General features: G+C 43.4%; 1 protein-coding gene across 5 annotated transcripts in view; it reads left to right on the forward strand.

Moving 5' to 3' along the window:
- Positions 1–10,344, forward strand: part of MOB1B (MOB kinase activator 1B) — a 28,325-nt gene extending 17,981 nt beyond the window's left edge. For all 5 annotated transcript variants that reach the window (XM_071744168.1, XM_071744167.1, XM_071744165.1 and 2 more), the window contains exons 2-6: positions 1,201–1,367; positions 4,134–4,227; positions 7,121–7,254; positions 9,330–9,493; positions 10,064–10,344. In XM_071744168.1, coding sequence (XP_071600269.1) covers positions 1,201–1,367; positions 4,134–4,227; positions 7,121–7,254; positions 9,330–9,493; positions 10,064–10,141 — 637 coding nt within the window. In that variant the 3' untranslated portion in view covers positions 10,142–10,344. The remainder of the gene's footprint in view (positions 1–1,200; positions 1,368–4,133; positions 4,228–7,120; positions 7,255–9,329; positions 9,494–10,063) is intronic.
- The last annotated feature ends 2,042 nt before the right edge of the window (positions 10,345–12,386 follow it).

A 12,386-nucleotide genomic window follows, 5' to 3' on the forward strand; every position in this document is an offset into this window, starting at 1 on the left:
TTCAGACAAGCAGCTGAAATATTTAGGGAGCCAAGGAGAACTCTTACACCCCAGTAACAAAAATTGGTTTGGTCCTGTAGATAGATGGGGAAAACTTGGCAAAGATAGAAAGAAATGAAAACTGGGTAACATTTGTAATGAAAATTCTGCTGTCTGGGTTTCACATCTTTGGAATTCAGAACTCCTTTTCTGACAGAAACCTTTTCTCTGCTCATACACTAAAAGATTCACAAATATTGACTCATTTGACACTTTTCTGCAAATATTTAACTTTACACATCATGTTTCTGGCATGTTAGGGGTTAATGTGCATCCAGGCTCACTGCCATGATTTAGCATTGTAATGGCTAAATGTTAGCCAGTCTGTGTTTTTCAAACAAAAGAGTAAGTAAGAAAATGACTTCTATGGAAGTTGTAAGTTCTTGATTTCTTGCCTAACTGGTGGACTGAAAGGTCTTGCTGTGAAACCAGGGGAAGATTACTTAGGTTGTAGACAATGTGGAATTGGATCAGGCATCAGCTAGAGTACTTGTGTATTTTTGAGTAAAATTTTAAAAACATAAGTTTCTAACCAATACCAGATACTAGAAAAGTTATTCCACCTTGGTAGCCAAGATAATATTCTGAACCAGCTGGGTCTGCAGAAAGCAGCTTGTTTTTCAGGAACTAGTAGTAACTCCTTAGCACATTACACCTGGTTTGGACAGACAGGGCTGAAGAGCTTGTCTCTACCTTCTGGCTACCTTGTAAAAACATGTTTTTTTCTGTTAAATATTATCTTTAATTGCCAAGAGCAGCTTCCCAGCTATTCAGAGTAAAGGTCTGTGTGTGGCTGGGCTGCCTTGCCAGGTGGCTGCCCAGCTCTTGGGGAAGGAATTAGTTTTGCTCATCTTGCCCATAATCCCATTTACTGGGGGAGGGAAGGGAGGCTGAGTCTTCCCAGTTGTCTGGCTGTCTTCACAGGAGGGTGGGCAGATGAGAAGAAGGGATATGGGAAAATCATTTAATAGTTTAAAGCAACAAGTCAAAGCACCTGTTAATTTGCATCCCAGTTTGTTCAATCTCCTTTTTCAAACATGAAAATACGGGAGCGGGGAAAGGATTCACCACTGACCCCGTGCTTATGGGTGACTTGTCCTCTCCTTTCTTCTTCTCTTCCCATCCCACAACTCCTCTAAATATTTCCTCTCCCTTTCCCAGTGGTAGTCGCTCTTCCAAAACCTTCAAACCAAAGAAGAATATTCCAGAGGGGTCTCACCAGTACGAGCTGCTCAAACATGCTGAGGCCACGCTGGGCAGCGGGAACCTGCGGATGGCTGTCATGCTGCCAGAGGGTGAAGACCTAAACGAATGGGTTGCAGTTAACAGTAAGTGCTGACCTTTTTTTTCATAAGGGGGTGTTGGATGTGGGCTGACATTTGTGGGAGGACTGCTGTGTACTCCCTTCTAGCACAGCAGGCTCTTCTGTCCAGCTAGCACCACTCTGCTGCTGTTGGGAGAGGTGAACGTGGAATTATTTTGAGCTGACAGATGCAGAGCAGTTCACTGGAGACAAAAACTCCTTAATCTTGTGCCAAAAATATGTTCCTGTTAAGAAAATAATGCTTGTTCTTAGTGGTTAAGGTCTGCCTGCTTGATCACAAGTCCTGAAGAAGAAATGTCACTGCTGTTGTTAGAAAGTAGCCTCTCAGTGCCATCTCACTCTGTTTAATTTAGCTTTTTCAGCTGAGGTTGTTACCCAGTCAAGCATCCACATGCTAAGTGTAAAACCTGAATTTACTGAGATGTGAGGGCAGGTTCTAAAAGATGTTCAAGAGTGTGGTTGTGTGTATGGCCTGGCTTTTGTTTTGCCTGTATCAACTGCAGAGACCAATCTTAGGTATTAACTTTAGGGAAATTGCTTCCTTTTATTTCTACCAAGCTGTGAGCCTTTGCTCTGCTAGGTCTCTGATGTCATTATTTTAACTTCCTCTAAAGCTCTTTGTCCCAGCTCTTTCCTTTGAGCTAGGTCAGGCCAAACAATGATGCCCAAATTCATGTTTTCTGATTGCTTGACCATGCTTCCTCCAGCTTCCTCTCCTTCTGCATGGATTTGCTTCCCACCTTCTGCTCTTAAAGAATGTGTTAACCCAAGTCCTGTCATGCCCTGTAGCTCATGCAGAGTCTTGGCTGCCACAGACTTTGTGCCTCATCAGGGTATTTCCCCATCCTTTATCTCTTGGGCTTGGCACATTTCCATGTCTGTATGATACTGATCCTGCAACTACACTCAAGATAAATGTTTATAATTGTTTATGTGGTTCTTTCTATTTGTTTTTTTTTTCTCTTGGACACGCTGGGGAAGTGAAACTGTCCTACTGACTTGAACCTTCTGGTTCTTAATGAGCCACCTGGTGCTCTGGTGTATGACTTACAACTGCATCCAGGGGATGTTGAAATTGCTGACACCATTCTTGACTAAAGTTTATTCATGCTGTATTGCAAAACTGTCAGGAAGAAAAAAGCCAGCCCGTTTTTATGAGTAAGCATTACTAAAGATGCTTCATAGATTGCTGGCATCCTCTCCTTTTGGTGATTCCTCCACTCCATGGCTCTTTTTTCCTGTGTGGCAGCAATGTTTTTCCCCTCCCAGATGACTTAGCTGCTAAATTAGCTGGGTGGCAAAAGGCAGTGAAGCACTTGACAAGAGTGGGAGCTGCCTTCTGGAGGTGACTGCATTCTGTTATTCAGTGGTCATCTTTCATACCTCCTGCACCACAGTGGGGTTTAATACTTCATTCTGTTTGTCTAAAAGTGATTAACTAACACGTGCTCCCTTCATTCACAGCATCCCCCTACCACACTTCATGTCACTTACAGGTAGCTGGGAGCCACTTCTGTTGGCTGAGATGTCTGAAAAGGAAATAAAATGTGTGACTTTATGTCACTGGTGTTGCCCTTCACAATAGTGGTGGCACAGGAACAAGCATGCTCTGCTTTTCTAGTTCTTGCTCAGTTGTTACTGATGACTTAAGGTGACAAGTTGGTGTATGTGTGGGTTTTTCAAATATGTTTTCAAAATTAAAAAAAAAAAAGGCAACAAGTGAATAATGAGGTTTGACTTTCATTTGAAATCTCCTTGGTTTGAAAATAAAAACAATTTCAGAAGGACATCTTGACCCTTTCTTTGTAAGAACACCAGAGAGCATGCACTTCTTGGAGTAGAAAAGGACTTGGAGAAAATAATCTAAGGCCTTGGAGCTTCAGCACAAGTGAAAAAAGGAAGTGAAAAGAGCCAGAGGCACTGTACAGCCTCACATATGTTGGAAAGGAGGTTCTTGTGTCTTTCTGTTTTGTCACATGCTGCTGGGTGTTGTCTCATGGCCTTTGGGGACTTGCAGGTGGGGGATCCACAATGATGGTGCCTCTGGTCCAGGTCTGGGGGGGCTTTTGCACCATCTTTGCCTCCAAGCAAACATTGGGCTGTGGTTTCTGCTGGGAGCAGGGAATGGAAACTTAATTAACAGTTCCTGTGTACACTCCTCTTGCTGCCTTCAGTGTTAACTGCCTCCTCCTCCCCCTGTCCAAACAAGCTTTAGGACCAGTCTTCGTGGTCCTCTTTTTATCAACCTTTCCCAAAGTTGTTCTTCTGTTTTCTGCTCATGCTGTGCATGGGGGGGAAAAAGAAATGTTGCTGGGGATGAGCTGTGGTAGGTAAGTGCCACACCAGTTTTTATTTGCTTCCTTTTTTTGATAGCTGGGAAGTTGTCACCCAGTTGTAGCACTGGCTGAACAGTAGCTGTAGCTTGTGGCATGGTGTTTGTGTAAGCTTTGAGGGTTGTTCTCTGGGAAAATCCACGAGGGGAGCTGCAGGATTTAACCCTCCCTTTCCTCCAGTTCCTTTCACAGTAAAGTTGTATCTGACCTTTGGGATGTGGGAATCCAGGTGGATTGTATCTGACCTTTGGGATGTGGTGGATTGTATCTGAAAGTTGTATCTGACCTTTGGGATGTGGTGGATTGTATCTGAAAGTTGTATCTGACCTTTGGGATGTGGGAATCCAGGTGGATTTTTACAGCCCACTCTGTGGATTTCAGAGTGAGGGGTGCTGGGGCACTGCAGGGTGCTGACTGATGGTTTCAATGCTTTACAGCTGTCGACTTCTTCAACCAGATCAACATGCTTTATGGGACCATCACAGACTTCTGCACAGAGGAGAGCTGCCCTGTCATGTCTGCTGGCCCAAAGTAAGAGATTTTTCACACATTGTGTTCTGAGGGTGCCATTTTTCAGAGGATTTTGCGTTTGAAAACTTGAGTCTAACTCAGTTGGGTGCCAGAGTTAAGGCACATTCTGTGGGTGGGAAAGATGTCTTGTTAGTTGTGGAAGAAAAAAAATTACCTTCATTAAGGAAGCAGGGGATGGAAAAGCATTTGCTTTTATTTTTGTTTTATTTGGTTTGTTTTTGTTTTTTTTTTGCATAAACTGAGAATTAAACTGATTTTCAAGACTATTTTTCCTTTTCTTTTCCCCCCCAAATGTTAATGAGAGCTCCTTAAGTTAAGATTTGAACTTCCTGTATGCAAGCATTCAGTTGGATCTTACCAAAATCTTTCTTTTAGGCAGTTCAGTAGAAATAACTTGGCTACAGTTTTCAGTCACCTGGATAAGAATCCCCTGTGCTGTCACTAAGTTTTGCTGCTTAGATTCTTGCTTATGCTTTTCTGCAGGCATCCAATGTTTGGTTTTTCTTCCTCTGGCTGCTTGGTATCTTCCAGAGAGGAAAACAGTTGTGGATCTAAGCATGTGGGGAGGGAGGGCACTCCTTCTAAATTACTGTAAAATCTTTATTAAACAAGGAAAAAAACCAGTCCTGTCCTCCCCTTCCTCCTCCTTTCTAATGACCTTTGTGGTTCCTGGGGGTGCAGAGCTGAGGCCATGCAGCAGGGCAGGAGCTCTGCTGGGGGGAAGCAGCCAGGAGGACCAAGAAAAGCTTTGGCACTGGGTTCTGAAACTAAAAATGGACACTGCTGGATGCCAAAACCAGTGTGGGTAGACAGACCTGCTGCTGCAAACCACAGAAGGGTCAGAATAGAGTAAGAATAGAAGTTTACTCTTCTGCAGAAGAGCTTGAGAGTAAATTTGTGCAGTAACATAGCCCCTTGTCTGCTTTGTGGAACAGGCTCCAGTTTCTTAAGTAAGAATATGGAAATATTGCTTTGCTTTATTGTTTGTCTGCTGAGGAGCAGTCATTTGGGGGTGGAGGTTAATGATTAAAGGCTTAGCTAAAGGTTGCCAGACTGAACCATTGATTTCTCTCCAAAGAGACCAATAACCATTGACAGGAATGCCTGTCAGACTCAGATGGGTATGAAATGGGGTAGAAAAGAGAAGGTAGAAGCAGCAAGATGCATTCTGCCAAGGTTTTAATTCAGTGATCTTGTCTCTAGGATTTGTAGAGCATCCCCCAAACTCTGCAGCTCCTGTCTTTGCTCAGGGATGGGTTTTATGGAAGGGTCAGAAATGTCCCAGGAGGGGCTGGGGCTGTGAGTTGTGAGGCTGCTGGTGGCTGCCAGCAGAGGATGTACAGTGGGGTTTAGTGTGTGTGTGTGCCTTTCTTCCTCTTAAAAGGCAGCCTGCAGTGTTGTTTTCAGGGAAGTACTGCTGGAAAACCTGTCAGGATGAAAGCACTGATATTGAAGGATTTTTTTTTTTCTATTTTTAAATCTCTGTTCCTTTCTGGCTCAAGGTGTGTTAGGTGAAGAGGCCTTGAGGTTTATGTGCTCATCAGTGCTTCTGGGATGAAGGTTTCTGCCTGCTCACACCCCTGGTTCAGCCACCACTGGCATTGCATCCCCATCTGTTTCAGACAAGAGTCTGAGTTATCTGAAACAACTCCCAGGAAGTTTTTTGGGAGAGTTTGGGCAGCTGTAGTATGGGTAGATGGAGAGAACCAAAAGCAGCAACCACTCTGTGGCTCTGAAGCCTGATTTTTGTGTTCCCACTGGGAAATAATTTATGGCCTATGTATTAAAAAAGGGGTGCAAAGTCCTGTTTAGGCCTTCTCCTGGCTCAGTCACAGTTTTCACAGGACAGCTGACAAACTTGTATCAGTCTGTGGAAAAATGAAACCAGATGTCTGAAGTGAGAGGGTAACCAAAGCAGAAGGGTGATGTTGCCTGTATCCACTACCTGGTACTGGTGTTTTGTTTTTAAAATCCCTTTAAAATAATAATTTAAAAAATTAAACTAAAAAATGAAAGAAAAATAAGCCCCTTGGCATCTGACAGGTCCCCCAGGTTTGTGTCTGGTTTCTCTGTGGTTTGTATTTGATACAGGGAGGGTTACCTTCTCTAAAGGGCAACCTTTAAGCTGATGCTTGTGGCTGTGTGGCTGCTTCTCCAGCCCAGTGGTTCTTTTTGGTGGCCACCATAACAGGAGGGCTTAGCTGAGGCAGGTGCATTTTTGTGTGCTGTGGGATCACTTTCATTTCTTCTGGACTTTGCTTTGTGGGGAGAATTGCTGTCTTGGCTTTCATCAAGGTGTTGGTGCACTGAGTTAGTTGAAGATTGACATAAAGCTCAAGAGCAGATCTGCTGCTGCTGTGCAGCTCACTGCCTAACAATTTGGAGAAAATACTGGTGCAAGAGCCAGCCTAGTTTGGCCTCAGTTATGCAAAATCAAGTTGAGTATTTTCCAATGTCAAGTAATTCCCTAAATGCTATGGTTTAATGTCTCTGGCTGGTGGCTCCTGCAGATGCAGAGCACTGCCACTTGTTTTGCAGCTCTCTGCCAGTGGAGGTGAAGAGAAAACCCCATGGTTAGAGGTGATGAGAGGGAATTCCTTTCACCCAGCTGAGCCCTGGGGCTCAGTTCTCTGAGAACCTCACCCAGCTCCCTGATGTTTTATTTCACCAGTCTGCAGTGTTTCTGTGTTGGAGGGGTAAACATGTTTTAACTCCCCAAGCTTTAAAAAGGACAGGGAAGGTGTTGGCCTTTCAGGGAGCTTTGGGAGCTCATTCCCAAGGCAGGGCTGTGGGAGGGGGTGTGGGGAGCAGAGCTGGATGAGCTGCCTTCCAGCTTTGATGTCAATGATTCACTTGTGTTAAGAAATGTTTTGTTGTTGTTGTCCCAACCCAGATATGAGTACCACTGGGCAGATGGGACAAACATAAAGAAACCAATTAAGTGCTCTGCACCAAAGTACATTGATTACCTGATGACTTGGGTCCAGGATCAGCTGGATGATGAAACGCTTTTTCCTTCTAAAATAGGTAAAGTAAATGAGTAAAACTGAGAAATGTTTTTGGGTGACAGTTGTACAGGAATATTCAAGACTTGTGGTGTTAAGAGGTCTCCTAGATGACTGACAAGTAGGGCAACTTTGAAAGGTTACATTATATATATATATATATATATATATATAGGCACTTTTATCTCAAGATAAAAATAATGTAGTAGTACGTGGACTCTGATCCATTTTTTCATACTCATACTGTCACAGTTCTGAATGCAGGAGGTACTGTTTCTGTTTCATAACTAACTTGATCAAATCTGAGGCTATTTCATTTTGAACAGTGGGTTGTTTCCCTAGAATTAAGGCAGAGGGTCTCAAAACCTGATAACCAGCAGTTGGTACAAACAGGCAGGTTTTTGATGCAGGAACTTGTCCTAGGCCTTGCCTCCAAAGAAGCTGAGCTGCATCTTCAAGCTTCAGTTAATGATTTTTTTGTTTCTTTTCAATGGAAGATGAAGAATGTACATTTTTCCAGAGGTTTCTTTTAGGCAAGCAGGAAGAAAATAATGAACAGCCACCAGCTGGGAAATGATAATGAGGAGAAAACCCTGCTTCTGGAGGCATGAAGGACTAGTTGTTCTTAAAGCTCCTTATGACCCAGTGTGGAAAAAAAGGAAGGGAGGCTTCTTAATTGCTTTTATTTTTGTGAATGGCTTCAGAAGCAGTTGACAGATTTTCAGTAAGCCTCTTCGGGGGGGAAAAAAAAAAAGGGGCCACCTGTCAGAACCAAGTGGTGTTTTCTGTGCCAAAAAAGGCTGCTTAGCTTGGGAAGAAGTGACAAAAAGCTGAATCTTCCCTGCTCAGTAGATGTGAGCATGGTTTTGTGGCATACCAGGGTGTTCATTTTAGTGTTTCAGGGTCAAGTAGAGAGCTGGGGTGGAAATCTGCTGCCAGTAGGAATGATATGAAATAGAGTTGAAGTTGTGCTCAGAAGAATGCATCAGGACCTGAGCTTTCTGTAACTGCCCCAGGTACTTTGCTGAAGACATTTTTTCTTCTTTAGTAGGATGTATTTTTGAAAGGTAGTGATTCTGAAAGGGGCTTAAAGGCCACAATGGATGAGCAATTAAAAGTGAGCTTCCCCTGCAGTGCAGCAGCCAGTGAGAGAAATATGAAGTACATGGAAGCAGGGCAGGCTGCAGGAGGAGTATGAACATCTTACTGCTAGGGTTTGAAAGCCTTGCTGAGGTGATGGTTGGCCTGCAGCATCCAGCCTGAGTCTCTGCCTTCAGAGAGGGCTTCAGCAGCTGGAAAGACTGCCAGAGAGCTGAGCTGACTGGGAAGACTGCTGTGGGATGAGGAGTGAGCCAGGTTGACTCTTTCAGAGGGTTGATACAAATCTTTTTTTAGCCTGCGGATGTGTCAGCTGCAGAGATTATTGCTCCCAGGAGGTGGCTGCAGTTTCCTAAGCAATTTTAATAAAACTTGTGCACTGACAAAGATCTGCTGGTGAAACTGGGCCTGTCCTAGGTTGTTTTCACTGAAATGACTGAAAGGAGGAGCATAATTCAGAGCATTTCAGCAGGTAGTTAAGAAAGCCTCTGGCAAATGGTGGAAGCAGGAATCACTTTGCTGGGCACAAGACAGGTGGAAGAGAGGATATTTCTGATTTCACTTGAGCCAAGAGAGGTGTTAAACACCGTGGTTGGTACCAAAGGTGGTTCCAGATACCTGCACAAAGGTATCTGGTGTCCCTGTGGTATCTTGGACACGTGCAGAGACCTCAGAGGCTGCTCTGCAGTGTCAGAGATCAGGGAAGCAGTAAGATTCAGTAGCTGGTAGCTGAAGGTAGGAGAGTTCAGGGTAGCAGGGGAGTCATATTTGTCTTGAGAAAAGTTCATGAGCCACTGATCTGCTGAAGGGAGAGCATCCTGCCCTCTGCTCTTGGGATGAGCTGGTCATGCTTCAGCCCAAGTGCCTTGTGTCAGCTACAGACAGGATTGCTAAATGAAGCAGAACTTATGCAAGAGAGGGTTGGGTTATAGTGGCTTTCAAAACACATGAACATGGCTTAGGCACTGAAAAATAAGCCACCTGTTTTCTTATTCCCAGGTGTACCATTCCCAAAGAATTTCATGTCAGTGGCAAAGACAATTCTAAAACGTCTCTTCAGAGTTTATGCTCACATTTATCACCAGCACTTTGACCCAGTGATCCAGCTACAGGAAGAGGCACATCTTAACACTTCTTTCAAGCACTTTATATTTTTTGTTCAGGTAAGTCTGTGTTCAGGCAGGAGCTTTATGGTTATGTTTATATTCTGGTAAAATTACCTGGCAAAGTAATGCCTCTGGAGGTTCTTGGCAGCTGGTGTGTTTATAGGAGAGTCTCCTGGACCCTGAGATAGTAGCTTATTCCATTTTATGTATGTTCTCTGCTGGAAGCATTCAAGGAGTAGAGGAGCTTTAATGAAGTATTTATTTGGTACAAAATGGAATACTGACAAGTGTTCCCTACCAAATAATGCAGCAGAACAGTACTTGTTAACAAAAGAAAGAGGGAGGATGGCATCTGAGGCTAGATTGGAGAGAGTGCTTGCTTCAGAGCTACATTCTGCCCCCTCCCCTTATGAAAAAAAGAACGTGATCTGATGTTTCCTTCCTTTTAAGTGGGAGGAAGAAGCTTCAGACAGTAAACACTGCTCTTCAGCTAACAGTAGACAGGCAGAAAATGCTGCAAAGTGGCTAAACCTGGACTGGAAGAGGCTTCTGCCTGAGTAAGACTTCTTACCTGAGCTGCACATGTAAAACCCTGAATTTGTGTCTTTCCTCTCATCCTTGTTATAGGAATTCAACCTTATTGATAGAAGAGAACTTGCACCACTTCAAGAACTGATCGAAAAACTCACCTCTAAGGACAGATAAAAGGAAGAGGCTTTCTTGATGTCATTTATTTCTTTAAGCAAGCGTGTGGTATTTGTTTTTTATGTGTTGGGTTTTTTTTCCAAAAACAAAACAAAACAAAACCCTGTGCTGTTACTAATGACAGCAAAGATCTACTTTCTGTGCTTTTGTTAGGGGAAATCTTTTACCTGTTAGTGACACGCAGTAAATAGCCTTTTTTTTTTTCTTTTTCTTTTTCTTTTTTTTTTTTTTCTTTTTGGTATTGTTACTCATTGTGGAATTTTAGGAGGTGCTGAGTGTTTGTCTGGGAAACATGCTTGGTTGGGGGATTGACTCTGCTGGTGGATGGGTTCTTGTATTGTGTCAGTGGTAGCCCATTCTCATCAAGTCCCTAAAAGACTTATTTACATTCTCTTAAGTGCCTTGGCAGACTCACTTCTGAGGTGCAAAGCACATACAGTACTGAACATTGCTGGAAACAGAAAATATGAACTAACACCCAGGACACTTACTGATACTTGTTTTAGAAAGTTATATATATGCTTACACTTAAAAAAAAAAAAAAAAAAAGCCATAACTTACTGAAATCAATGATCTCCAGCTTTTAATACAAATATTTCTTATTTTTTTAGAGATTAATAGAGAATTTTTCAAAAGTAGATATTTCTTATAGAGAAAAGGGGTGGTGAAGTTCCAGTCATTAGACTGAAACAACAAAGGTGGTGTCAGAATTCTAAAGAAACTGCTTAGAAGGTGGTTACCTGTCTGTTGCCATTGGCTTTGCCTTCTCATAGTTGCTTTTATTTTTTTAATGGGGAATCATCAACTTGGGACAGTGATTTTTGTTACATTTCCTAGCATTTGCCAAATGAATGGTTAGTTTGCACAACTAGAGTTAGGGAAAATATTCAATATATATAAAAAAAAAAAATGCACCAAGGTGATGCTGAGAAAAAAATCTGGCTTGAAGACTAAGTAGTGAAATGAGGTTTGTAAGGAATAAAAAGCCTGGCTCTTTGGAGGAGCTCTGGTGGCCACTGTCTGTAGGAAATGTATTTCAGAGGGAATATCATTTCCTGGACCACTCTGGATTGACTTTAGTGGGATGGTGCTTACCCCAGCTCATCTCCAAGGGACTAGAGCAGTTTGGAAGAGTAGTGGGGACATACTGGTGAGTTTTTGGTGGCTTGTGATTCGCTCAGTTGCATCTTCTGTTCCTGAGAGAACCAAACCACACTGTGGCCTTCCTCCACCTGGGTTGGTGTCTGTGCTTCTCTGGCCTTGCCTTCTCTCAGAGCAGTGAGAAACAGTGCCCTGGCACTTGCTGCTGCAGCTGCATCAGTTGTGGTGCCCACTCCAGAAGCCCTGATGGCCTGGCTCATCTGTTCTTGTGTGGATCTGCTCCATGCCATTGCATTTGGGGTCTGCAGTGTGTGATCCTGGGGGGTGACTGGTGGCCAGACACAGGGGTTTAGTGGTGCTTTGCTGGAGTGTGACTCTGCAAAAACATCAGGTTTGGACCTGAATAACATGAAGGCCTTAACTGAGCTGTGTGTGCTAGAAAGACTCTTGAAGCTCTGAAATTCACAGCTGAAGCCACAGTTAGCATGAGACAGAAAAGCTGAGCTTACATTTTGTGCACCTTTGCCTGACTGAAAATGCTGAGTGAAGTGGAAAATACTGCTCCACAGCCTGCAAAATGGATACCTGGTCATTAGTGTGGGCAGCTAATAAGCATCTAAGCACAGTAAGAAGCATATACTAATTTGGGAGACTAGAATCACAGCTTCTGAGCTGAAATCAGGTATTTCAGGAGCATCTGAAGGTTCTTTTCAGGATTGTGTTATTCTCAGTGCAGTTAGATTTCCTGGTCTGCTTAAAGTCCTTTCTGGAGCAGTTTAATGTTTTGTTACCTCTTTTGTCTGTCTTCAGCAACCTCCCTGTTTATAAAAAGGTGGAGTGTAAGATCTTACCCCTTCTCAGCCAGTAAGGTTCTTGTCTCTCCTTTGTGTGTGTGCACATGTGGGAGGAGAAGAGAGGAGATGCTCCATGTCTGTCACCTCTTCAGGGAGTTGGGGGTTGGAAAAATATCCACCAAGGCATAAGAAAATCAGAGGCAAAATCAAACAGGAAGCAGGAGCACGATTTCCTTTGCTTTGGCAAGTTGTGGCTGCAGGGTTCACCCCAAAGCTTCTGTCAGCCCTGCTGTTAGTAGGATAGGTCTGCTCTGGTAGGTGCTGGGTTTCCCTGTGCAGTTCTCCAAGAT

The sequence above is a fragment of the Heliangelus exortis genome, chromosome 4, assembly GCF_036169615.1.
Source record: "Heliangelus exortis chromosome 4, bHelExo1.hap1, whole genome shotgun sequence".
Taxonomy (NCBI): Eukaryota; Metazoa; Chordata; class Aves; order Apodiformes; family Trochilidae; genus Heliangelus; species Heliangelus exortis.